The sequence below is a fragment of the Choloepus didactylus genome, chromosome 10 (assembly GCF_015220235.1).
Source record: "Choloepus didactylus isolate mChoDid1 chromosome 10, mChoDid1.pri, whole genome shotgun sequence".
Classification (NCBI taxonomy): domain Eukaryota; kingdom Metazoa; phylum Chordata; class Mammalia; order Pilosa; family Megalonychidae; genus Choloepus; species Choloepus didactylus.
Window position 1 is genome coordinate 90,583,437 of NC_051316.1, and position 27,399 is coordinate 90,610,835.

The window sequence follows — 27,399 nt, forward strand, 5'->3', positions numbered from 1 at the left end:
GAGTGGGGAGGTCAGGAGGGTCCCAGGTCTGTGACGACTGTCGGCAGAAACCCCTGGGAGAGGCGGCTGGGCAGTTACAAATGGGGGTGGGGGTGGGGGTAGGGGCGGGCAGCAAGGTGCATGTGCACAGGGGGCCCCCAGGTGGTGCTCTGTGCCACCATTTACTAATGTCACCTCCCCCAGGCCTGGGGTCCATGAGGCAGGACCCCCTCTGCCCTGACCTGCACTGTGTCCCTGGTGCCCAGGTGGGTACCCGCCACAGGAGATGCCAGACACCACAAGGTAGACTTGGTGGCTGCAGTCTGCACTTGCTGTACCCGGCCTCACGCTGAGCGTTTTTGGCTCCCTGAACCCTCACACCCACCCTAGAGACAGGCACTGCTATTGTCACCCCCTTTCACAGAAGAGGGAAGTGAGGTCCAGAAAGGTAGGGTCACCTGTCCAAGCCACAGAGGTGTGTGTGTGTGTGTGCACACGCACGCGTGTGTCCAGGTAGGGCTCACACACCGTAGCCCAACCAAGCTTAACTATCCCTGGTACTAAATAAAAAGCAGGGCGGGATGGGGGTTGGGGAGAGAAGCTTCTTGGATGGGGGGACCCTTCCTCTTCACACCCCCGCCCCCCAAGGTGGATGTGAAAAGATAGGGAGAAAGGGGCCAGTGGGAGGCCCTGTACCCACGTGGCCACCCAGCCCCTGGGAGCAGCGCTGTTGTCCCTGCCGCTCCTCCTCGGCATCTTAATTGAAATCTATCAGCAGCCGCAGAAGGTGCAGGAGGAAGCATTTAAACAGGACCCTGATTAGCTCCTGGCAGAGCTGGGAGCGCTGACAAGAATGTCAACTCGAGGCCCAGCCCTTCAGCTTTCCCACACTGTTGCCTCTCTTCTGCTTTCCCACACTCCTGTCACCTTCCCACTGAGTTGTTTTTTTTTTTTTTTTGTCTTTTCCTATTGAGTTCTAGGAGCTCTTTATATATTAAGGATATTGATCCTTTGTCTGACACACTTGACACATACTCCCTGTCATTTCTCCTTCAGCATTTTTTGTAACATTATTTCCTAGGGAAGTTTTAAAGTTTCATATAGCCAATTCTGCTGGGGTTTTTTTCCTTTATATCGTTTGGGTTTTAGGCCCCTGTCTTACCAAGGCTTTCTCCTACCCAGTTTTATTTTAAATGTTTGCTATATTTTCTTCTTATGAGTCTTTAGTTTGATGCTGTAGGTCCAGATCTTTAATCCATCTGGAGGTTCATTGGGCCGATGCTGTGAGGTGTGAGGATCTTTCTGTTTTAACCCGTCCACTCCTCCTCCCTGTCCTCTGCCATTGGAACTCTGAGGGAGGCTGGGGTTGGCTCTCAGCTCACCATCCAGGGCCCAGGGAAGCTGGGAGGAGTAGTAACTGGTGGGGAGGAATTCTGGCAAATCGATACAGGCTGGAGAAACCTGGAGAGCAAAGATGGAGGAAAGGTGCACAAAGGTGGGGGCAATCCCGGATCAGAGAGGACCCCAGAGGCCCCAGGATCCCCACCCCAGACCTCCTTTGGGGCGCAGTGCCCAGCCTCACCTCGTGGGCACTGAGATGACACTTCAGGGGCAGGGCACTGCTTAACCTGAAGGAACAGTGTGCTAATGGCGAGCCAATCTCTCTCTGCCGTATGCTTGCATCCTATTATTTGCCCTGGGTATGAACTCAGTAAGGACAAGGAGTCTGAGCCATTCCTCCTGGGTTCAAATCCCAGCTCTGCCTCTTACCAGCTGTGTGACCTGGGCCAGTTATTTAACCTCTCTGTGCCTCAGTTCCCTTGACTATAGAATAGGGATAATAGTACCCGTCTCAGTGGATTGGAACGAGAGCAGTGGCAAACATGTGGATGAGGCGTGCGATGAGCCAGGCACTGTTCTAAGGACTGTACAGGGATGCTTTAATTAAATTTGATTCATTCTAATTCAATTTGATTAATTAATCCACATGAAGTGCTCAAACAGTGTCTGGCATGAGTAAGTGCCATCCAGGTGGTGGAGGTGGTGGTTTCATTGTTCCCTAGTGTCTGCCCTTCTGCCCCGTCACAGAGGGCCCTGGCCTTGGCCCCGGGAGGCAGGCAAACCAGGGGGCAGGTGTGTGCTCACTCCATGGGTGTGCAGGCCGGGGCCCGGCGAGGGAGGGTAGCTGGCCCTGGGACCCCAGGCTGGGGAGGGGTAGGAGGGGCAGGGGGAGGGATGCCTTGGCAAGAACCTGATCTCTCCAAGCCCATGTCCTCCCTTCCGTGACACAGGGAGCCTGCTGGGCAGGGGCTGCTGGTCATGCCATTACCCTTCTCACAGCTCCCTCTCCTGATCCCGGGCCTGGGGTCTCCATCTGTGGCTGTGTGGGGAAAGGGCCACGCAGCCTTTGGCCCCTTTAGAATGCACATGCTGACCCATGGGGGGCTTGGATCTCAGGAAAGACAGGCAGAAGGAGGGGCTGGTGAAATGTCACTTGTTCCTGATAACTTGCAAGGCGTTTAATTAAATGCCCTATTAATCAAGAGGTAATCAAACCAGCAGGGGAGCACCTTGAGAGGGTGTGTGGAGCGTGTGTGTGTGTGTGTGTGTGTGTGTGTGTGTGTGTGTGAGAGAGAGAGAGAGAGAGAGAGAGAGGGACCTGATGTGAGACCCCTAGGAAGGGTGCAGGGGAGCTGGTGAAAGGAGGGACAAGAGGAGGGAGAAAGGGGGACAGGGTGGGAGTGGAGGTGCGGAGCCACGTTCTGGAGATAGCAGGAGATGCAGGCACGCCTTTCGCCTCCCGTCCACTAAGTCAGCATTTGTTGGGCACTTACTATGTCCTGGCTCCCACCCCAGATGCTGGGACTCAAGAACAAACAGACAGTTTCCACCCTGGTGGGGAGACAGACATGGAGACAGGTAGCTGAGACACAGAATGATAAACACCAATAGGGGAACACTGGGGTGGCAGAGGAGGTCCCCAACCCTGTTGGGGGGTCAGCCAGCCTTCCTGAGGAGGTCAGATCTGAAAAATGAACAGAAGGTAGCCAGGTGAGGAGGAGCAGGAGGGGCAGGGGGAATGGCATGTGCAAATGCTCAGAGGAAGTGCACATACCAAATCTGGTCTGGTTGGAGCCCGGAGTATGAGGGAAGATACATCACCCCTAACCCAGAAGATTTTCCAGAATCCCTGACTCCTACAGTCTTTCTGCCAGCATTCAGTTCAGAATCTCTGCATTTGGAAAGCATATTCCAACTTACATTGACTGGCGAAAGCCAAACACCACCAACTTCAGTCCTCAATTCCCTGCCAAACACAGCCCCATAGGATGAAGGAAGCAGCATAGGATCAACTGCACATACCTGATGGTTATTGTCCCCTTCTGTCACCAACTACATAAGTTCAGCTCTTGTTTCTTCTCCCGGAGGTCACTTCCTAAGTGCCCCAGTTCTCCCGAGCTTTCTCTACCATTCCCTTCCCCTGCTCTAGGGCTCAAGAGGATCCACGCCCTGACCACACAGGCTGCGTACGAGTTGCACGTGGACCTGGAGGACTTTGACAATGGCACAGCCTACGCCCACTATGGGAGCTTTGGTGTGGGCTTGTTCTCTGTGGACCCCGAGGAAGACGGGTACCCCCTCACTGTGGCTGACTATTCGGGCACTGCAGGTAAGGCTCCAGGCAGGGAACAGTGGAGGCTGGGAGCAACCCACCAGCCTCTCCTCCTGGGAGGACAAAGGAGGTTCCTCAAAAGGTCAAATGTTTCTACTCTCTGTGGTCAGGATCAGGGCTTCTCACCTCCACTTTTCAAGTCCTGCTTGATCCACAGCCCAGCAACATGAAGCCTGCAGAGCCAGGCTCGTTCACCCATCCTGCAGATGAGGAAACAGCCGGGAATCAGGAGACCTGGGGGTTGGGTTCTTCGGGGCCCCTTATGTGCTGTGGCTGAACCTCTCTGAGGTTCCTCCTCCCAGACTAGGGCAGAAAAGCAAGGAACCAAAGTGTATGAAAAAAGCTGGGAGGAGGGACAGAGATTCCCTAGACTCAGGGACGGCCAAAGGCACCCCCAAGGTGGCACCAGGTGTGCTTGTGAGCCTGCCTGGACACACGTGGGTGTGGAGGGGTAGGTGTGTGTGCACGTGCACACTGGGTGTGCATACGTAAGTAGGGGCACTGTGTATGTGTGTGTATACTCATCCAGGGAGTGCATCATGCACATGTGGGTGCTTGGACTCACACATATACCACACACCCACTGTGCTCCATGTGCATACATGTGCTGTGTGTACACACCTGCACAGGTGACTCCCTCCTGAAGCACAGTGGCATGAGGTTCACCACCAAGGACCGCGACAGTGACCACTCGGAGAACAACTGCGCCGCCTTCTACCGCGGCGCCTGGTGGTACCGCAACTGCCACACGTCCAATCTCAACGGGCAGTACCTCCGTGGTGCCCACGCCTCCTATGCCGATGGCGTCGAGTGGTCGTCGTGGACCGGCTGGCAATACTCGCTCAAGTTCTCTGAGATGAAGATCCGGCCGGTCCAAGAGGACCGCTAGCCTGCACCGCTCCGCCCTCCGGCCCCCCCCCCGCCCCCCTTGGGCCCGGCACCCGCTCGTCTGCTCTCCCTTTGTCAGCCTGTGCATTGCTGACCCGCTCTCCAGTCGGGTTGGCCCAGGCCAGCCCCAACACCAAGCCCCCGGGCGAGTGAAGTCACAGATCACCTCACTGCCCCCGTCCCCCCAGTTTGGTAATGAAAATGATCTCTTGCCTCTGTTGAGGTGGAGGCAACTCTGACAATCCCAAATTCTGCCTGCCCAGACTTTCCTGCACTGTCTGCTGTCTCCTGGCAAGGGCGGACGAGTCTGCCCCCATGCCCTGCTCTGGACGGTGCCCCTGGGCAGCCCCTCCACTTTGCCAGCCCAAGCACCCAGCATTTGGGGACACAGAGAGTTGGGGCAGGCAGCACCCCTGGACGTCCTTTTAGCAGGTAGGAGGGGAGTGCTCGGCATTGCTGAAGCCAGGTGTGCTCCTCACAGCCCCTGGTTCCGGGGTGCCAACCCTGCCCCTCCGTCAGTCTCAAATGAGATCCAGGCAGCTCCTGCCCAGCTCCCTGCCTCTTTCCCATCTGGGGCAGTGGGGGACCCCACCCCCATTTCTCCTGCTCTGGGAGGAGGGGGCAGATCCTGCACCACTGGGCTGGGCCGAGCCATTGGGCTGGGAGTGAGGCTGGGCTATGGCGGACCTGGTACCACCCTCCACCCTCACCCCTACTACCGGTTTCCAGAGATTCCTGGATCTTAAGGCCTCCTTGGGGAGCTGGCACTGTATGCGGAGGTATTTGGTGGCTGTTTCCCCATATGGCACCGGAGGCCGCCCCCTGCTGGTGGCTCTGGGCACTGCCACCTCCACAGAGCTGCGTGTGTGTGGGGTCTCACTGAGGAAATGGGGATGAGGAGCCTGAGGTGCTGACAAGCACCTCATATCCATTTTCTCATTTTCTACTCCAATACTCATGGTAATATTGTAACCTGCCCCCGATGGATGAGAAGGGGATGGGGGGAGCCAAGCTCACCCGGCCAGCAGGGGCAGGACTGGAACCTGGGTTTGAGTCCAGAACCATAGCCCTTCACTGCCTGCCCAGTAGCCTTGGGACCCAGATGCGTATGCTCTCAGAACCAAATGCAGGGCTGCTTTTCCAAGTCCCCACCTGTGGGACCTGATGTGGAGGAGAGGCGGGGACCCCGGGAAGTCAGCCTTGGGGAGCTGCTCAGACAGTGGCAGCACCAGCCCGCCCTTGCCCGGAGGGAAGGAGGGGCTGGAAAAGACAGCCGCAGTCCCGCGGAGGCAGGCAAGCAGGGGCAGTGCTGTGTGGCTCAGCTCTCCCTCCTCCTCCTGCCAAAGTTTGTGCTTCAATAATAATAAACTGGGATCTGCCAGGGGCAGCAGGAAAGGCCCAGAGTGGCTGTGACACCCCCCTCTCCAGCTCCACCCTGGTCATCAGCATTCAACGGATGTCCATAGGACATCTGCCATGTGCAAGGCACTGCCCCGGGTGCTGGACAAGGCAGGGTCCCTGCCCTCTTGGCGTTCAGAGCCAGAGGAGGAAATGGCCAAGAAACAGGCGATGGCAATCCAGTGTGACTGAGGCAGATGCAGAGCGAGGGGCAGTACGTGAGCGGGAGATGTTTGCAGGATTACCACAGAGTTGAAGGAAACTCTTGCCCTCTAGAAAGCAGGAGAGCCAGCCCACCTCGGCCCCAGGGTCCCCAGTCACAGAGCAGAGGCCTCTCGAGTGTTCATCCCAGGGCAGCCACCACCCCGCACCCCCCCCAGCCCGAGGCGGGAGCTGGCTTCTGTGCCAGCTTGGCAGTATCAGTTGCTGTTTAGAAAGTGCCAAGCGTTTTCTGATCTGTCATCAAACAAGCTCCTGGCGAGTGTGAAATGAATGGATTCACAGATGTGTGTGCGTCAGGAGGTACAGAAGTGGTTCTGCCAGAGCCTGGCCGCAGCCCAGATGCACCATAGCTTGGGGTCTGGCTGGGGCTGGGGTGAGTGATGCTTCTTCAGCTTTCCACACACTGGAGACACCCATTCCTTCCAGAGGCCCAGTTAATGCCCTAGAGCATCAGGGCCAATCCCTCAGGACTGCAACCCCTGGGGGCTGGGGCCCTGCCACACACTTGCCGAATGGGGACAAAGCGGGCAGTGGTGGGGAAATCCAACCTCCCCCACCTCCTCAAGGGCAGCCCCTTCAAGGCTGGTGCTAAGAACAGACGTTCACTTGGACGCCAGCCTGAGCCCTGCCTCCTGGAGCCCGCAATCTGGAGTCTGTATGGAAGGCCATCAGCCAAGATGGAGTGAGCATAGGAAGAAGAGGATTAGGAAAGCCAGTGGGGCAGAGGAAGCTGTGACCCAAGGGATGCGTGGCAGGTGAGCAGGCCAAGGGATCAGCCTGTGCAAAGGTTCACCAGGACCAAGGCCACTAAACCTGGACCCTGCCCCGCTGGACCTGATCGGGTGGTTTGGTGGCTGGCCATGCTGGTCACATGTCACCCGACCAAGGTCCCTGCCTCTGTCTTCCTTGGGTGAGAATTGCGGGCCAAGTCCTGGGGGGAGGGTTGGGGCGGAGGAGGTCGGCCTGCTCTCTGGAATGTTGAGGCACTGCACTTAGTTCGGGCAAGTTCCCCGAGTCCAGAGGGTAAAAGGACCCTCAGTTTCTACCTTGGGCCTTGGCAGTCAGCCTGGGAGCCACTGTCCAGCGGGGAGACAGGGACAGAGATGGGAGCAGTTCCTAAATTGCATTTTACCCCTGCAGCTGTGTGTAAATAGGTTTTATGATGTTTCTCTTTGGGGCAGAAGTGATGTACTGAGTGCCTGCCTCTTCCTGTGTCCCCTCACTGCCACCTGCCCTCCTCCATACAGGCCCCTGGCTGGCTTGGCTGGGGCTGGAACCCCAGAAGCTAGGAGCCATAACAGCAGAGACCTGGCCACCCAGGAGCCCATCTCCAAGTGGACGGGGATCTAGAGGATTAGTGTTTGTGTGTGTGTGGTGGTGGGGGGGGGTCAAAAAGTTGCCAGCCTGCATCCGCTAAACCCCTGGCACCAGCTGGGGAGGGAGGAGGACGGGATGCCGAGGGGCAGGGGGGCAGGAGTGAGGCCTGTGGCCCCACACAGATCTCCGTCCTGTGGTCTGAGGAGTGGGAGGACACAGCAGGGGACTCTTAGAACCAGAACAGGGAGGCAGGACACCAGAGCTTTGGTCCCAGTGACCAGGCCTCCTTAGGACCTCAGTTTTTCATCTGTTTGCAGGGAGAAGGTTGTCCCAAACCTTTCCCCAAACTCTTGAGTGGGCCAAGCACCCACAGGACTGCAAACCAGAGAGCTGAGGTTGGACCTCAGTGGGATTAGGGGCGGGTGGGGCAGTGGGGAAGAGGGCCTCTGACCTGAGGCTGGCCCTGTTAACTCACCTGCTGCACCCACAGGTGGGCCTGGCCCTGGCCACACCAAGTCAGTGTGCAGGGTGCTGGGGCTGGGAGGGAGCCTCGAGGGCCAGTCAGCATCCAAGGGCCTGATGGACAAGGCATGGCATGGACCTGTCATTCGTGTAGGCTGTGTGTGCTTGGTGTCTTGTGTGTTCCCATCTCCAATAAAGTCTCACGGTGACATGGCTCTGGCCTCCACCTCTGACCCCACTTGGCACCCCAAGTCAGAATCCGGGGACAGCTAGACACCGTAGTGTTCCAGGATCTCCTCCTGCTCTATTTCCCTATGGTGCCCCCCACTTTTTATTAGTGCATCCAAAAAGCATTTCCTAGATAGCTTGCTACCCACAGGACGCTTTGGCAGCGTGGGTTCTGGGTTTTGCCAAGATAGAGGTCCCCAGACTTGGCCCAGGACCCTGGTGGCCGGCATGGAAGTAAGGCCTGCCTTCTACACTAGCTGCACCCAAAGGGGTCACCCCTCCAGGGGGTGGTGACTGGGCCTGTCCCCAAGGTGATGAACGTCCCTGTGGGTCTCCTCAGAGGTGGGACAGCTGTTCCGAGGAGTTAAGTCCCTTTATTAAGAACTAACAGTCCCTAATGGCTATTTATTCATAAAACCAATTTGAGCTTTAAGGAAAAAAAATTCCAAGTTTATTTAATGGAAACCAATACTGATTGGATGCCCGTGTCAGAGGCTCCTTGCCGGACCATCGGGAAGAGCCTGTGATTTGTGTGCTGTGGGCCCTGTCTGCACAACCGCTTGTCCCAGCCTGGGACCCCTGCCCTGCGTGGGGAGAGGTGGCTCGAGATGCCTCTCCATACCCAGCCCTTGGGTGGCAAAGAGGGCTCAGTCTGTGCAACAGATTGCAAAGAGCAGTCTAAGACCAAATCCCTCTTTCTCCTCCCCTCCACAAAATGTTCTCAAACAAGTGTGAGGAGTCCTGCCTGCTCTGATCACCACTGGGAGCTCATGTGGGTGCAGGTTCGTGGCTCCTTTGGGAAAAGAACCGGCATGGCTCTTTGATCCAGCATCTCCCAAACACTTGACCGTGGCCACCTGTTCTCACAAAATGCTTGTCAGTGTCCAAAAGGAGGGACCCACCCGCGTCCTGATGGGAATTCACACCACCTGCCTGTCCCCAAAGCCCTTTGTCAGGATCTGCTGCTTCACCTGCCATGTGTCTCCTGGACCTGGATGTCCACCCTAAGGTGGCCCCAAGTCACCTCTCCAGCCTCGGCCACCCCTCCAGGCACCCAAAGTTCTCATCATAGTGAATCATCTGTGACCGGAAGCTGCAACATCTGTAGCTCCTGCTGTTTCCTGGATCCCCAGACTTCCCATTTCCTCTCCACTCCCACCTGGCCACCACCTGGTCCTGGGGATTCAACCTTCTCAATTGCTCTGGATCTGCTCCTTGTTCCCACCTCCACAGCTGCTTCCTTGTCCAGGTCCCATCCCCTCGCATCCTGGCAGGGCCCCGGTGTCCAACCACACTCCATCTGTATGTGACAGCAAGCTCTCCCCGAGCAGCACAGACCCTGCCCCTGCTCTGCCGAAAACCCTCCCGTGGCATCCCCTGCCTGACAACGTAGAGCCCCTCATGCCACTCTTGCCCCTGGCAAGCCCTGGTCTTGTTCCCCAAAGCCCTGTGCTCTCCCACCCTCAGCCCAGCCTGTGGTCTCATGCTACTTTGTCTTGTGGCCATTTGTGTCCTCGTCCGGTGACTCTTGTCCTCTGCCCTGCTCCCCACTAACAGGGAGCTTTGGGCTGGGGGGACCATTGGGTACCTCCAAACAGCACACATCAACATGAGGACTCGCCTACAACCTGTTGAGCAAAGGCAAATGGAGACCTGGCCCTTCCTAGGAGCTGGGGGCAAGGGACATCATCAGGAGACAGAAAAGACAGATGCCAGGGCAAGACCCCTCCCACCCACCCAACACACACACACAGGCCAATAAAAGATCAACACCTACTCTGGACCAGCCCTGAGCGGGGCACTAGGGACCAAGGTATGACCATGAAACAGTCCGCCCTGTCAGGAGCATCCGGGCCCGTGGGAGAGAATGTCCAGAAGGAGCTGCTTCCCGAGGCTGCTCCGTGAAGGCTGACCAGGCCCTCCTGCCCTGCTGCCTCGTCACCTGTCAGCTCCATACTGAACTCACGGGGTCTGAGGGGCAGACCTGGGGATGCCCAGGGACCCCTGTGCCAGGCCTCTGGAGGTTACAGAGGGGGAACCCTGCCCCAGCACCCCCCTGCCACCACCGAATCCCTACCCCCACCCACCCCAGGAGTTCCCTCTGCAGGAAGCTGCCCTGGTGCCAGGCTCACTGGGCCAATCTGAAAAAGTCAACAGACTCAGTCACGCAGAGCTTCTTAGAGCTGACAGTGCTACCCCTCTTAGGGGTGCTTGTGGTTTAGCCACAAACAATGCATAATACTGCACAGGAAGAGGTTTCCCATGGCAAGGAGGGCTCAGCTCTGAGAGGGAAGTACAGTTGCTAAAAGACCCCAAGAAGCTCATCCTTCCCACGAGGGCACGGCCTGGGCTCTCAGCAGTGGCAGCAGCCAGCACTGCTGAAGCAGGGAGCCCGCGCCCACCTTGCTCTGCCTTCAAGAATCTTACGGCACCTGGATGATGTGGGCATGGCTGACATCCCCATTCACGGGAGAAATGGAGGCTCAGAGAGTGAAGGGACTTGCCCCAGGTCACAGCTGGTATGTGGCCAAGACAGACATGAACCAGTTCCAGGGAGGCTGACATGTGGCCAAAGGGCAGGCAGAAGGGGGAGGCCCCAGAGTGGGGTCAGGAGGCCTGGGCTTAGCGCAGCCAGGCGGTACCACCCTGCCCTCTCGGAGTCTCGGCTTCCTCTCTCAAAACAAGTGTGGGTCCCACCGAGCCCAGGCTGCTGGTCAGCTTGGACACCTGGGACTTGCCCTGACCCAGGGAACCTTACACCTGGGTGGCTTCCCCCACCCCCAGCTGCCTCTGCACGCAGGCCTCACCACCACCGCCCCTGATTTGCCCTGACGACACGAAAGGCCTTTGTGCTCAAAGCTGGCCCCGAAGGAATCCTGCTGCTCTCTGATTGACACAGCCTCAGCCATCCCCGAAATTTCAGGGAACCCAGACCCTGCCCATCAGTTGCTGCTGGAGGCCCAGTGACTCGGTGGTGACAGAAGCAGTGGCATAGTTGTCACCACTCTCCACCTGCTAGGAGTTGGGGGCTTATTTCCTGGGGGGAGCCCAGAGGCTTAGAGCATCCAAGGAAGTGCATTTGAAAACAATCTTTCAGGCCAGGTGCCTGGAGGGCAGGTGGCAAGCCCCCTGAATCACCAAATCTTTTTGGTACCAAATCTGCCTTGGCTCCATGACCAGTACCCAGAAGGGGTTGGGGTTGGGGGTGAGGGCCCTGAAGCTGGGCTGAGGAATAGGTGGGCTCTATGGGGGGCCTCCTCATACTCATCCCCTCGGGAACCTCACATTGCCCCCACCCCAAACCAGCATCCAATACTCTGGACTTTCTGTGGCCATTTTGCAGAGAGAGCCAAGGTCCTCAGTCCAGGCAGGGGTCCCAGCGACCCAGACAGTAGTTGCTTCCACAGCAGAACTTTCCTTGGAGTCCAGTGTGTCCATCAGAGCCAAGTGAAGCTCCCTGGGGGTGAGGCAGAAGGCCTGAGGGTTCGACAGGCCTCACCCTCCACAGCTGTCCGAGGAATACTGCAGAACACAACTTGGGAACCAGGGCCCAATCCTCACATTTTACATACAAGGAAACTGAGGCAGAGAGGGCATCGGCTCAAGGCCTCACTGTGCATTAGTGTCCCACTGTGGGCTGCACCCCATGGCCAACAGCAGCCTCTCTCCCCACCGACCAGCACTAACTATGCCACTCGTCTCACACACACACACACACGCGCGCGTGCGGGGCTGAGGGGAATGGAGCCAGGAGGGAACACTGAGCAGCTCAGCGTCCCAGCCATGATGATGGAAACCAGTCGGGCCGGCACGGCTCTGGGGTTCACCCTGCTCGGCAGACGGGCATACCCTCTGCTCCACTCTGCCCAGGAAGACCTCTTCCTCTTATTCTCTGAAGGAGGCCGGAATGCAGCCCAAGGAAGGGGCCCCAAATCAACCCGTGGGCTGCCTGCCCTTTTCTTGGCTCTGCTCTCTCCATTCCAGCCAATGGGGAGACCATCGGGGAACAAGAACCACGCTCACCCAGCTTTCGGCTGGGCACATGGAGCTGGGGTGCCGCGCATGGGAGGGGGTGTCGAGGTCTGCTCCTCCACCTCCATGCACTTGACTCCTCTGAGCCTCAGCTCCCCACCCCACCCCTTCCTCAGATCACTGGGGAGGGGAAGAGCAATGTCACAGCTGTCTCTATTCCTGCGTCCACCCTGCTTGGGGTCAAGGCCTGTGGAGGGTTTCCAGTCCCTCCCCACAGCACCCACAGGGCACAGGTGACAGGTCAGTTGGGTGAAGGCCCCCTGGGGACTGGAGAAAAGTCCTCTGTGCTCAGTTCTTGGCCTGGTCTGAGCAGCTGCCCTCCGACAATTCCAGGGTGGCCACAGCCTCACAGAACACCTGCTCAGCAGAGGAAAAGTCTAGGCAGGCAAGAAACAGCAAAAGGAGAGCAGAGGCTGGGGGCTTAGTGTTGGAGTGTTGGTGGCTGGCGTCTTAGCACCTCCTGCTGGTCTCCCCACAGGTGCTCCCCAGACACAAGGCAGGATGCCCCGAGCACAGGCCCAGTGGGGCCCGGGCTGAGTGGTGGAGGAGCGGCTGGGGACTGGGAATACATCTTGGGGCCCACAGGCTGCTGGACCAGCCAGAGAGCCCCAGCCTTGGCATCCCAGGAAGCCCCCACTGCAGGCTCCTGCTTCACCCCTGGCCCCCATCCTCTTTCCCTTGGTGAAGAAGCTGTGTGCTCTCCCATCCTCACTCAGCTGCACGGACCTGCCTGTGCCTGGAGCAGACCCGAGGGGAGCTGCTGTGACCATGTGATCACACACAGAGTAGGAGGAAGGACACGTCAGACTTTGAATTTATCATGGGGTGGGTACACTGAAACGTCGGCATCACAGTGAGCAAGGTCCTTGGTCAGCAGCCACGCCCCAGGGCTGTCTGCAGAGCTGGAGAGGCCCCCAGGGGCCAGAGCAGATCCCATAGGCAGCTTCCCATGGTGGTCCCCAATAACGGGGGTGGGACATGTGGGGCCCACAGCTCGCTCTCCTAGAGCCCCCACACTCCACTCTGGAAATGCAGAGCAAGGAAAAACACGTTTCCCATCCTAGCCAGTGAACTCACCTGGGCGTGGCCCGTGGCCAGTGAATGCTGGTGGCTCTCCCAGGGACAGAGGGAAACTTGACGCAGCGCTTACTAAGTTCCAGCACTGAGCTAGGAGAGCCAATCCCACGGCCGGAGAGGCAGGTGTGATCACTCTCCGATGATGTTAAGAAAGATGAAGGTGCCCACTCCCAGCCAGCCTGCTGGAGAGCAGGAGTGTAGATGACAGTGGCTTGTCCATCCTTTTCCAAATAGGCGTCAGGCACTGAGCCAAGCATGGGGGAAAGGCAGATGTGAAGGGAAGGACAGAGCTTACCTTCTAAGGAATAAAGGAACCTGCTGGTGCTGGGGGAAGTGCTTGCTGCCAGCAGGGTGGCTCTGTGCCCCCATTTTCCACACCCTCCCACTGACCGGCTCAGCCTCTCAGCCCTGGATGCCTCTCGTAAGGCCCCGGAGCAGGTGAAATGCAGCATGAAAGCAACAACTTTTCACCTTACTTAAAAGTGAATGACTATCACTGGATTCACCAGGAAAGAGGCCAGGATGGCCGGCAGGAAGTGTGTAAGGTGTGGACACCCACGCGCTCCAGGTCCTCTTGGAGAGTGCAGCCAACTCAACAAGGGCAGGGTTATTAAACACGGGCCTCAGTGCCTCCTCCAAGGCACTCGAGGCTCCAGTGCCCGCAATTCAAAGTTAATGATGCTGCCAACACTTCTCCAAATGAGGCAGCCTGCTGGGCGAAGGGCAGCCCCATCTGTCCCCTCATCAGAGCACATCGTGTTTGTGTTGAGTTTTTTATCAGTCTAATCAGCACCGCTCCCAACTCCTTCACCACCAGTGTCCCCAATGGAATCCCAGAGTCTGGAATGTTCAGCAATCAGACTGCATGAGTGGCAAGGACACCCACAAGGCCTACTTAAAGCAGGGAGAACCCAGGAGCCACACTTCCTGGACAAGAAACCCAGAGGAGAGGCTCCTGTCCAGTCCCAGAGCCCAGAGACCCACCATCCAACCTGGAGAGAAGGCGCAGCAGCATGGTGAGTTCAGCTGCTCCAGCCAGGAGCTGGACGCAGGCAGGCAGAGGGGACTCAGAACCTCAGGGCTGGGAAGGGCCGGAGAGATGGGGACCAGCCCTCCCCTTAAAAACAGCCCAGGGCCGGGCCGACAGTCCAAAACTGCCCAGCCAGGGCTAGAACCCTGGTCTCCCATTCTATACTTTTCCTGCCACATCCTGGACTTGGGGCTTAAACAGGGTCCATGACCTGCACCCCCTTCCCCCAAAATCCCCAAAGGGGAGAAGGGCCACTTCCTGCTCTGCACTAAGATGCCTCCTTTCTCAAGAACCATGGGCCAGCCCCAGGGCCGACTCATCCACTAGGGTGAATTGCTCCCTGTGCAAACAGCTGCCCTTCGTCCCCCTCTGCCCAGGCCTTGGTGGAAAGGCTTTCCCCCGTAGCAGGCAAGAGACTGCTCCAGTCCTGAGGGCCCAGAAGGGCTCAGGAAGGCTGGACTGGGTTTGAGAAGAAGAGCTGCTTTTATTCTTTATGAAGCTTTCTGGCTGAGCTCAATTCTTTGAAATGTTTTCAGGGGAACCATTTCTGGAAAGAGCTCTGGGAAGCCCTGCCCTGTCTTCATCAGTACCTGCTTTCTTTATTCTAGTCTCAGCTCTACTCCTCAGAGGACAAGCCAGCTCCGACTCACCCATGGTCATTACCGAAAAGGCTTCCTTTGTGAGGGAAGGCAGCAATTATTGCTGAGACAGAGGCATTCCGGGAAGCTCAATTTCTGTTTCAAATCCCCGAGGGACCACCCTACGTGGTATAGACTAGCAATTTAGAGCATGCATTCCAGAGGCAAGCCCAATTAGACCTGGGCTTAAATTCCAGCTCTGCCACTTACAAAGTCATGAGAGCTTGGGCTGGTCACCTCATCTCTTAGGGCCTGATTCCTCTTCTGCAAAATGGGGACACAGTAACACCCTCCTGTGAGGGTTGCATAAGGTAAGTATGGAAGGCATTTTGCTTTGGGCTAGCACACCAAGGAGCCCTTTGGCCATTAGAATCATGAATTCCAGTGCCTCCACATCCTCGCTGTGTGACACGGACAGAATCTCCCAGCCTTTCTGACAGTTTTCTTGCCTGAAAAGTGAGAAAAACAGTACCTACAAATTAAGTTTATTGTGAAGATGAAGTGCAATTGTGTGCCTAAAGCTTCCAGCTCAATAAGGGACAGTCCGCCCTTCGCCACATCCCCAGGCTCCTCCCCGGAAGGGGCTCTATGAGTTAGGTGAGGGCCAGCAAATCTGCTTCCTGGTCTCAGGAGCAATTTGTTTCCACATTAAAAAGATATTATCAGAGTGTCCCAGCTAAACAGATTAGTTAGACCCATTTCTTATCAAGTTGAAAACTAAGAGAGACTGATGCTTTTAACTTTTTACCCAAGGGCTCTGAGACAATATGGCCCAAGAGTCAATAGCCAATAATTATAATGAAAGAAAAATGAACCCAAATTCACTCAGCTCTCCAGGGGCACTCTGTACACTGTTATAAGCCATTCCTAGCAGCTGTGGTATTATAGTGCTAAGCTGCCAAGGCAGCCAAATCCAGGGGATTTCAGGGGAGTGAGAACCGGCCTAATTGGTGCAATCAGCAACTGAGCCTGCTAAGAAAGTAAAGGCTTGGTCCCCTAACCCAGCAACACTTCCCCACACTCACTGAAGTATGCCTTTGATGGCGGCCCAGGCCTTGTTGACAAGTTGTTGTGTATGGCCCACGTGTATAGACTGTAACTTCTTCCCCTCTCTTCCTCTGGATCAGATGATACGCCCTTACTCCCTGTCCTACCTCCTCCTCCTGCCGCTGGGTGCCTGCTTCCCTCGAGTGGACAGAAAAGAGCCAGCAGACACCATGGGTGGCATCAGAGCCAAAATGAACTGGGCTGACCTGGCCCAGGGGTACCAACCCAACTTCCTGTGGGGCTTCTCTCAGTGGCTGAGAGCTTCACAGCCACACGCCTTGTTCATCCTAGCCAAGGAGCTGCAGACGTCTGGCAAAGAGCCTTCTGGCTTCAGGCTCCGGTTTGGGAGGCAGGACGATGGCAGTGAAGCCACCAGCTTCTTTCCAGCCGATGGCGAGAAGGCAAGTGGCCCACTGGGGACCTTGGCTGAAGAGCTCAATGGCTACAGCAGGAAGAAAGGCGGCTTCAGCTTCCGTTTTGGCCGGCGGTGAAGGGGTCATAACATCCTGGAAAAGGTTTTCCCATGGATGCCCTGTCCTCCACCCCACATCTGTTTTCACTCCAGCCTTCAGAAGGACTTAGGTATTATTATAATGACTCATTAGCAGTAGGTCAGTTAGGTGGGTGCTTACTTTTAATTTCCAACTTTGCTGAAAACTGGATGGTGCAAAAAAGGTGACCAAAAAGCAAGTTGTATCCTGGTTAAGAAAAAAGTGCTGCTGTTCCAACTTGCCGCCAAGGAGCTCAGCCTCCCTCCTTCCCCGAGTGGTCTGATTCTGAGCAGTCCCCTGGCCCCAGGGGCAGGTAGCCGAGGAGGGATTTTGGCAATGAATGTGAATAGGCAGAGCTGGCTGTGCCAGCTCCCAGTTGAGGGTAGGTGGACTGAGTGATTATAGTGGGGTAATCAAAGTTTTGATAGTCTCCATAGGGACGTCTGTAGCTGACATCCAGAAAGCAATGAATACATTCCACTGGGTACAGAGTATGATTCTGAAAGTTAAAAATGAAAAATAAAATCTTGTTCTCTATCCCATTAACACAAAATCCTTCTGGCAAGAAAACACTGCTCTGGTGTGGAGGTGCCATTCTGAACTGGCTTCCCATCCCCTTCTGATAACTGTCCTTCTCTGCGGTACTGTTTGCCAAGTCCAAAGCCTCCTGGGAGATGAACTAGGAAGGAATACATTTTCGCTGTAGCAAGGTTGCATTTCAAATGTTCCAAATATGAATGTGTTGTGTGTATCTTTTGAAATAAAAGTTGTATCAACAGCAAAACCATAATGGAAAGCTCACCTGACTCAACTACAGGTCTCCCGTGCCCTGGGAACTTCATTGTCCTGAGATGTAAATGCCTTAACTTTGGGGAGATGGGAATTCTGCTGCATATTCGCACACCTCTCTGAGCACCCCCTTAATTGGCAGCTGGTAAAATACCCATGGTCAAAAGGTGTAGGGAAACACAATACAGGGTGTATTTTTCTCTTTCACTTGAATGCTCCTTCACTGGCTCCCTCAGAGCAAGAAGCATTTGGAAAACAACTTCTCCACCCTGGGGAAAGCCAGCGCTCAGCCTGAGGTGGCTGCAGAGCATCTATTTCAAACCCTGCTTTAGTGTCTCCTGCGTCCCATCCCATGTCAGACACAGCCGTCTGATACTGCTCAAACCCGGATGGGCTTTGACTGCTGAGACGAGGGCTTATTGACGTTCCTATAGCAACAACTCCCCTCCTCTTTTTGAGCTGCAGCTTGCCCCTCTTCACAATTGAATAATTTTCCATTGAGCTGTCACAATTAATTGGTGGATTTTTATTAGCCTTTTAGAACCACACGAGGCTGGGCACAGCTTGGCACCTCAGAGTATTTCACAGTGTTTTCCATTCTATTAGCGACCTGCATTCCCCAGTAGCAGCTCTCAATCCCCGGCAGTGAGAAAGCCACTTCGTTAAGGGGTGACAGATCTGAGCCACAAAAGAACCAAGCTGACTGGGGAGTAGAAATAAAGGTAGTAAGATGGGAGAGGAACACAGGAGTCAGAATAGCACCTTATATTAGAGTAAGCTGCTTTTTCTTGGAGCTTCTCGCTTGTTCTTACACAAAAACTGAGGGTTCCCCTGTGCTTTGGCATGTGTTCTGGGCCTTGAGGCTGCTGTGTTGCAAACAAGACAATGGCACAGAGTCTGGGAGGCACACACATTCTCTTTGGCCTCCCACCCCATGTGAGGAAGGGATCTTCAGAATGCCTCCTGCAGAGGGAGGCTGCCACCGCCTGCTAATGTGACACTGACCAGGATGGACACACCCCCGGGGTCATTGTCTATTGGTTAATGAGGGAAACAGCCCTCAAACCATGGTGGGCAAAGCTCTAAGAAAACTAGCTTCGGTTTGTCTATAAGGGACAACTCTAGCACCCAGAGTGTACGTCACGCCACAAATGTACAAAGCAAGTAGGATCCTGACCAATACTCTCACCCGTGTGTGCTCACATACGCTTTGTTTTTAAAGAGAGGTTAGGAACCTGGAGCAACACTTTCCTTAATGCATCCACACAAAGAAGCCAGTGAACAGACTCAAGAAAAACTGAGTGAAACACAATGGACCAAAGAAAGACCAGTGACAGAGGGACGGATGCCCTGGAGCAAGGTCCCCACAGACCCTGCAATTGACTTTTCTATACTCTTAGGGAAAGGAGCTGCTCTCCTGCTCACTGATGAATAAACTTTGGAGGATATCAGTGCTGAGCTACTTCTGCATATCTTTACACACACTTTGGGTATATGCTGGGCTTCCCCCCCCCCCCCCAATTTAACAGGATTACATTAAACTCGATGGAGAAATCTGAGATGAAGAAAAGAGGGGAGGGAGAAAGGCCTTCAAAGGAGTGGATATACTGTCATTAGGCTTTCATCATTAAAAAAATCAACAAAGCTATTCTTTCCAGTTTGTCTGAACATTCAAGCTCAATAACCCTGAAAATCAGAACAAACTGTTAAGGGCATTGATCTGTTAAATCAACTCCCACTATATCAGGCTGAATTTAGTCTTTAACCCCCTGCCCCACTCTTGTCATCCCAGGGGTTTCTGTCAAGGTCTCTGGGCTCTCTCATGCCATGACGCCCCACCGCTCCCACTTTCTCCTTGAGAGAGAAATAACTCTCCAGGTTAGGGAAGGGGAGACTCTTGGTAAAACATTTACTTTGGAAGCAGAGAGACGACCCTCCCCGGAGCAGCTCCTGCTCACCGTGCCTTGTGTGGCAGCTCTCTCCTGCTTCCCACCCAGAGCCACCCAAGAGCCCTGTGCATTTCTTCATTATATTTACTCAAGACACAAAAACACTCTTCATTTTGGATGTGTAGGTCTTTAGCTATTAACATGGAAGGGGAATATTCTTCTCTATGTTTGAAATATTAATAAAAATTATTTAAGAATAAAAGTGGAGGCTGCTAGTGGGGGCAGCAAGCCATCAGACAGCTATCGCAGTAAACAACAGGGAAGCCACCTTGTCCCAAACTGTCTCCAATGGCAAAGATAGTGCGTGACAAATTTCATTAAAGAACCAACCCCAACCAAGTACTTTCCACCCTCAAGCAGGGAGCTAGGGCACTCGTCCCACTCGTCGGTGCTGCTGTACTTCAAATCTCCCTTTGCCCCTTGGGAATGCCTTCCCAGATGATATCTCAGAGATTTTTCTCATGGTGTCAGTGACATTAACTGGACTTGGGGCCCCATCCAAGATGTCAAGTGACCATGAGGGACAAGGGTTGGTATTGACAGGGGCACACCGTGGTTAGTCAGTCTTGTACTGAGACAAAATTTGGAAATCGAGTCCCCAGAGCACTCAATTCAGGAACACATCCTATATAATATCCTAAACATCTGGAGAAGTTGGTTTAGCTGCAATTCCTGGATTGTTCTCTTCCGTTGAGGATCCTGGCCCTGGAGCGCAGCTCTCTGGGGGTCACCTGAGCCGTCTGCACAGGATCAAAGCAGTTCTGCCCAGAGGGTGAGGGTAACACTTCAGAACAGACAGGCCTGGGGCCAGACTCGAGCTGTTAACCTTGGGCAAGTTGCTTCACATCTCTGAGCCTGTTTCCTCACCGTCAAATGAGGACAGTGACAGAACCTCCTCTTAGAGGTGTGAGGCTTTCATGTGTTGATGTAGAGCGCATCTGTAGTCCCTGAAAAGCTGCAAGTGTTCACCCGTGAGCTGTTATTTTAAGAAAACCATCACCGAAGTATAACACACACATCCAGAATGCGTACAGATCCTAAGTGTACAGTTTGACGAATTTCTACCAAGTGACAGATCCATTAGCCAGCACCACAGAGATTAACAAACAGAGCATTACCTGCTCCCAGATCCCCCTGTGCACTGATAAGCCATGACCCACGCCTCCACCCTGGGTTACCCTCTATCCTGACTTCCAATACCAGAAACTAGTTATGCTGTTTAAATAAATGGAAGCTGAGAGCATTACTCTTGAGTCTGGCCTCTTTTGCGCAACATGATGTTTGTGAGATTTACCCATATTGTAGTGTACAGTAATAGTTTGTTCATTCTTGTTCCTGTATGATATTCTGCTACATAAATATATCACAATTTAGTTATCCTGTCTTCCATTGATGAACATCTGGACTTTTTTCAGTTTTTGGCTTTTATTGTTTCATTTTTAAAAAAATTTTGATACCCTTGGCTCATAGTTTTGGATAACAGTATCAACTGTAGCTGATGCCCCCTTTGGCAGGCTTGGTCCCTGGGTACACTTTGGGCAGGACACTTGTACATATGGACATATATGCATTTTTCTGGGACTAGAATCCACAGCCTTCATTAGGATTTCAAGGGGTTATGTGACCTAAAAAAGGTTAAAAACCTGTCTTAGAATGGCTAGATCAAACTAAAAATTTTAAGCTTGCTTGACATACATAGAAGATTCTTACTTGGGAGATGAGAAGTTTCTCACTGCACTCCAGTATAGCCAGTGTTCACCAGCACAGCCCAAGTGGCTGGGCTGCATCCTGGCCTCACTGCATGTCAGCTGGGTCTCTGGACAAGAAACCATGTTGATGTGGGAAAATGGGGTAACAACATGCCCTAAGAGGGCTACCGTGAAGACTCACGAATGACCTGTGTCTGACATGAAGGAAGCTCGCCATCTGTTGTTACTGTTACAATTATTCCATGTCTGCTTTTAGACTGAGGAGTAACCACTCAAGGAAACACCTTGTTCCCAGTGGAAAAGCCCTGGTCTCAGGAGCTCTAATGCCCAGATACGGTTCAACCACTAATGACCTATGTGACTCTGGGCATCAGCTTTTGTCTTTGTGATATGAGAGGAAAGAAAACCTGGTCTCTAGTGAGGCTTGCCACTATTCAATTTGAGCACGGTGAGGTGGCTATCACCAGCTCTTGTCCCCTGCTGGTGTTTCACCCACGTCTCCTGGTGCTCAGCACCAAGGTCTCCTGTAAAGAGGTTTCACTGAACCGTACTCTTCAACATGCTTTCCCGAGCAGGATCTGTATCCTTTGACAAGTCTGCTGGCTTAATAAGTATCATTATCAGAAGGCACTACTTACTTCCCCAACTTCCAATTTCCAAGCTGTCAGCTCGCGCTAAATGGAGACAGAGCTGAGGAAGAGTCAACACACCCCACCTGACAGTCTCCCTGGTGGGGGCACTGAGAGGGGTCCCGGTGGCATTTCCAGCCCCTCGCAGGCCCCTCGCAGGTACACTCCACTTCTTGTACCCAGCATGTCAAGACAAGTAAACAAGGGATGCTTTGGGGCTGAGTGCAGTGACATGTGTTCTAAGGCAAAGAGGAGGAAAAAAATGCACTTGTGGAGGTATTAAATCCTTTCAGGCCAGCAAGGAATTCAAAACACTACCTCCCCTCCCTGTTTAAATGACACTGTACCAGCCTGAAAGTTAGCGCAGACCCTCAGGAGCTTCCTTCTCCACTGCCAGTCAAATGTGGCCTGTACAGTGGCACAGCCCATTCTGTGATGCTGACAAGAGCCCAGGCTGCCGGCAAATAAGCACCAAGGGTGCAGGAAGGGCTTGAGATCAGAGCAAGAAAATTGCTTGAGAAATGGCTGATAATGACACAGGATACGAGATAACCACGGGCAGCTGGGCAGCAAAACTGGGGCTCCCGCAGCAATCCTGCCATTGTTCTGTTTGGAAAAAATGCAACACAGAACCTTCAGCTCCTTCAGGAAAACAGGAATTTCATTACTCCTCACAACAGGGAAGAATTATACACCAAAACAATCTGCTAAAGATTCTAATGTTGTAAACCCTTATTTATTTAAAAAATACTACAGAGGAGAGATTTGGATTCAACAATCACAGAGTCATATAAAGAAACAAAATGTATTGGACCAAAAAAAAAAAAAAAAAAAAAAAGACACCACAGGCATTCCAGAAAGGAGGACATTGGGAAACTATGTACACATCATTTATAAAAGAGTAAGATTATAAAAGAGTGTAATACCAAGATATAAATGCAAAACATAGTGGCACATCACGTTAAAGAAAAAAAAAAAAAGGAGAAAGAGAGAGACCAGTACCTCATAGAAACAGTCAGTCTGAAGGAATCTGGGTGGGACTTTGTTTTGCTTTAGCTCTGCAAGGCCGCTGGTGGTGTTCTAGCACCTCCCTCAGTCTGTGTAACACAGCAGCCTGGGGAGGGGCAAAGAGGTGATGCACTGTGAGGATAGCATAGAACAATTCAGAGGAAATGATCTCTGTCAGAAAAATAAAATATGAGTTTAGGTGATTAGCACAAAAATAGGGTCTATGCTAGGTCACAGGCATGAGAAGGCATGGGGAGCAGGAAATGTGGTTTTCTCCTGGTATCTCCAGGGATGTTTTGGGGTCTGCCGTGAGGCCCAGGCAGCTGCCTGCCTATCTTCAGCTAGCTGCTGTGGGTCAAGATCAAGGAAACCTGGGAGCCTCTGCCCAGGAATCACAACTGCAGCACCTCTGCTCTATTCCTGGGCAGCCCCAGGAAAGAAATGCATGACACAAAACACAAAACACCTGTTCTTTGAAATACTTTTTGGGGTTTCATTTGTGTGTGGTTTTCTTAACAATCCCTGACAAACCCACAGAAACATTAGGCTAAGTGTTGCTCATGGTAATTAAATAAAAGACATTTGCCAAATTCAAGAGAGCAGCTAACCCTGGTAAGGGCTTTTGGGGGCCAACAGTTCTCTTCCTCCTCTGTATGCTGGTACCCAATGGTGGCTTCTTTCTGTAGCAGAGGTGGCTGTGCTAAGGGCAGAGCTTTGAAATTCTTCAAGAACTCCGGAAAACTGAAGACAGTCTTGTCACAAAGGAAAGGGTCTTTCAAGAATCTACTTTGCCTTAGAGTAGTACAGGGAGGGCAGGAGACAACTCAGAAATCAGAACTTTTGCAGGGCACCTGGAAATACAAAAGGATGGGAACTCGGGGCCCTGACACTGGCTGTTCACCCAATAGCTCCTGGTCTCCTGCTCCCTGACCCCTATTCTGCTGTGGAGTTCAGCAGCGACTGCGAGCCTGCTACCCTTAAGACTCAAACTTTCTATCCAGGACCAGCACTGCATGTCACAAGAGAACAAGGAACTGGGCTCAGAGAGGATGAGAAGAACCTGACCCCATGCTATGGTCCTCTTCAGCTTCCCCCGACCTGTCCCATGACCCAAAGGCTGGCTTTCCTTATCACCCTGCTTTATCCCCCAAATCAAGAGCTGTCCTTCACATGAGGAAATGGTGAGTGCACACAGTCCCCAGGCAACAGTGAAAGGGCAGACCACCTGGCAGCAATGGCTCTGCACACTCTTCTTCCGGATGTAGTTTTTGAAATGTGTCTTTACCTTATGAGGCTTAAGAAAATTTGAGTGCAAAGGCTCCCTCCATGGGGTGAGCAGAGGTGACTATTCACAAATCCTTGGTGAAAAGGCTTAATTAGGTTCAGGGCACTCATTCTTGGGGGAGATGGAAGGAGAAAACAGCCAGAGGAAGTCTTCCAGAAAGAAAAATGAAAACAAAAATCCTTATCTGCCATTCCCCCTTGCCCTGGGAAACTCAGTTTCAAAGCAATATGCATGGAAGAGCCTGGTGGGACCCTGGCATCCTGAATTCAGTCCACAGAGAAGGAACTCCACAGATAAAACTTGGGAACACAGACGGCTCAGGGAGCCTGGTTAAGGAGGGAAAGTGCATGTGGACAAATCGTGCACACGTAGGTAGTAGGGCTGTACTCCACACTGGCCCCTCAGCTCCACCTTGCACAGAGTCCTTGGGCCCAAACTCCTGGTTCACTGGTCCTTTGTCAGTCACCGTCACGGGTAACTCCTCACACAATGCAGGCAGCTCCAGCTGGCTTGACACCTGGCTTCTGCTACCTCTGTACAATGTCATTGATTTCTTTCACTGAACTGAGGAGCTTGCTAAAGTCTTGAGTGGCAGCTGGGCCACTCCCTGCTGTCGCTGGGCAGATCTGAAGCTCCCGGAGATTATTCTCCAGTTTGTTGATAGCCTCTCGGAAGGCGAATTTGTTCCTCATTTGCTGGATGGAATCCACATAGCTCACGCAGAATGTGTAGAGGTTTTTGCCGGCTTCTAGCACTGCGCTATGGCTGGCCATCTGCTCAGAGTTCTTGGAGATAGCGAGGCGCAGGGCCTCGGTGCTGTCCAGGACCACACCCTTGGTGATGGTGCCACTGGCGAACCGCTCCGGAGGCTGCCGGGTTTTGCGGAGAGATACGCGGGTAGATATGAGAGGGATGAAGGCAGTGGAAGACTGCTGCTGGTCCCCTCCCAGGGCCGAGGATGCTGATGGCAATGTTGAAGAAGCAGGGGCTGGGCTGGCAGGGGTCACCGATGGTTTGGTGGATGACTGTGGCTTTGGTATGGAAGGGAGCACAGGCTTTCTGATGCCCTCTCCTAGCTGGTTTGGTTTGGCAACATCACTGTTCACAGCATCTACGGATTTTGTTTTAGCATTTACCTCCCCGGCTGCTTCACGGCTCGGGCTTTGAGAAGGCTTTCCAGCTTTCCCAACAGAGGCTGGTGGTGGAGGTGGGGCGGGTTTGAGTTTGGACAATTTCCCCTTGTCTCTCGCTGGTGACTCGGAGGAGTGCTTATGCCTCCTCACTCTGGACTCCTCAGCAGGGACCTTGCTGGCACCTCCAGATGTGCCTGACCCCAATCTGCTTGTGGGGGGCGCTGGCTCAGCTGTGACAGGGGTCCCTAAGGCACTGGATTTCCCGGCCTCTTCCTTGTGGGAAAGGCCAAAGGAAGGAGCCATCATGACTTGCCTACGGACGAGTTTTGGAGTCAAACTGGGAGGGCTGGAGCCTGGGCTGGACTCTGCAGTGTCTCTGAAGACCTCATCAGCTACTTCCTCGTTCTTTTTCACCAGCCTGGGTGGAGGAGTCACTGTACCCCTAGTCACCTGGTCAGATTTGGTCTCACTTGCCCGCTTCCGAGGCAGAGCTGGCTTCTCAGTTTTGTGCCCTCCAAATGTGGAAGAGTCAAACTGTCTTCCTGTGGACTGCAAATCCCGGGGCAGTGTGACTGACTTCCACTCTGTGTCCTTGGCCCCGTGGGGCACACAGGAGGCAGAGCAAGATCTCAGGAAGCGCTTGCTGGAGCTGCTGCCACTTTCCTCTTCACTGGCTGCTAACCGGCTGCTGGTCAGCGTGCTGGACTTTTTCCGCAGGTGGGGGGACCGAAAGCCTGAGCTCCCCGACTCCCGCAAGGCTCCATTGGGGACACCAGCACCGTTGCTGGGCTTTGGGAACTTGGTTGGCTCGGCTGTGTCCAAGGTTGGGAGAGCCAGTGTCCCATTGCTGATTTCTCGACCCTCTTCTTCACTGCCCCCTTTGCGCTCTGCCTGGCCATCCATTTCACGGAAGGAGCTGCTGCGTTTGGGAGGGGTTGGGGCCGTTTTCTTCTTCTTCTTGATTAAGGCGCTGAACAAATTGGTCTTTTTGTCCTTGGGGAGAAGGCGCTCATCTTCATTTAGGCCGGCATCCTGGGGACTTCTCTCTTTTCGAGGGAGCAATGGAGACACAGTGGGCTCGTGGTCCAGAGGATCTGAAACACATTGAGAAGAGTTTAACAACTCTAGGCCAAAGGCTTGTGAGTGGCTAAGCTCAGGCTGGCCACCATGTTCTCTACAGAGCAGTGACTAAGAGTTTGAGCTCTGGACTATGAAAGGCCTGGGTCTGACTGCCAGCTCTGCCATGCACTATCCAGATCTGAGCAAGTGACTTCTCTTCCTTTGTCCTCAGTTTTCTCAACTGTAAAATGGGGACAATAAAACCTATCTATAGGGTTGTGAGAATGTAAATGAGAAAACGAATGTGGAGCATTTATCATAGCTCTTGGCACATAATTTCTTAATAAATGTTGGTGCTGTTATTATTTGGAAAAGCTTAAGTCTCACTCACTGAAGACAGAGAAACAAAACTCTGGAATGGCCCTTGTCTCCTTATCCCCTCATTTTTTACTTTAAACAACAGAGCCCCCCACCTGCCCACTCCACTCCCACTATCTGGTGAATAAAAAACAATGACAAGGCCAAGAAAAGGATGAAAACCTGTGGCCCTGAGACTATCCAGCCAGTTAAGGTTCCTACCAGATATAACCTGAGAGGGAAGGGGCCACATACCACAGAGGTTCAGGGACAGTGGGCTACTGTGCTTGAGGAACAAGAAAGGGTGATCTTCCAAAATTTTTAAATGGTCATTTTTTAAATATGCATAATAGTTCACGAGAAATCTTTATGGTGTTGCCAGGCTCCCCACTGGTGAGTAACAGAATCCTCCCTCAGAGGTCAGCTGCAAGAACGGTTCTCAGGCAGTTCCCTGTAACTCCCAACAGGGTAAAAGTGCGCGTTTATCATTAACTTCAGGTGGCATGCAGGACAGCTGAATCAGGGAGAGCCAAAGACCTCCCCCAACTTTTAATCCAGTAGAAGAATGCGAAGAAAGTGAAATCCTAATGAGTTACACACAGCTCTATTTCAGTGCTCAACAGCTAACTGACACTCTTGACTCACCATGAGATTACCTATCAAAATACCCTGTAGATGAATACTGACAGGTATAAATGAACATGATTGCTTATCACTGGGCTTTTAATAAGCACCACGTCTCCACTGCTGCCTCTCCTCCTCCCTCCTGCTCAACTGCCTGAAGTCATGACGACTCACAGGAGGAGGAAGGGTAGAGGACTCTGCATCGTCTATCTATCATGGCCTCCAAAGCAGGGTGAGCAAGATGATCCAGTGGGGGTGTGGAAAGAAAGTAATATAATTTGGACCTATTTCTTATGTAAATCTTTTAAAACTATATTTTTGTATTGTTTTGTAATATACCTAATACACTCATTCAGTAGTGTATTTATATTCTTT

The 27,399-nt window shown here is 53.3% G+C and overlaps 3 protein-coding genes across 4 annotated transcripts in view; 2 read left to right on the plus strand and 1 right to left on the minus strand.

Moving 5' to 3' along the window:
- FIBCD1 (fibrinogen C domain containing 1) overlaps positions 1–7,890 on the plus strand; it is a 38,021-nt gene extending 30,131 nt beyond the window's left edge. The window contains exons 7-8 of the mRNA XM_037797363.1: positions 3,470–3,649; positions 4,282–7,890. Of these exons, the coding sequence (XP_037653291.1) occupies positions 3,470–3,649; positions 4,282–4,541 (440 nt within the window). The 3' untranslated portion in view covers positions 4,542–7,890. The remainder of the gene's footprint in view (positions 1–3,469; positions 3,650–4,281) is intronic.
- Positions 7,891–14,240: 6,350 nt separating this feature from the next.
- Positions 14,241–16,482, plus strand: LOC119505773 (pyroglutamylated RFamide peptide). The gene is made up of 2 exons (XM_037798690.1): positions 14,241–14,292; positions 16,072–16,482. The coding sequence occupies exons 1-2, from the start codon at positions 14,290–14,292 to the stop codon at positions 16,480–16,482; spliced, it is 414 nt and encodes a 137-aa protein (XP_037654618.1). The 5' UTR covers positions 14,241–14,289.
- A 5,883-nt stretch (positions 16,483–22,365) lies between these two features.
- The window catches only part of ABL1 (ABL proto-oncogene 1, non-receptor tyrosine kinase), a 247,412-nt gene continuing 242,378 nt past the window's right edge, over positions 22,366–27,399 (minus strand). Inside the window, exon 11 of one of the 2 annotated variants that reach the window (XM_037796930.1) lies at positions 22,366–26,078. In XM_037796930.1, coding sequence (XP_037652858.1) covers positions 24,379–26,078 — 1,700 coding nt within the window. In that variant the 3' untranslated portion in view covers positions 22,366–24,378. The remainder of the gene's footprint in view (positions 26,079–27,399) is intronic. The other variant, XM_037796929.1, reaches the window with a different exon arrangement.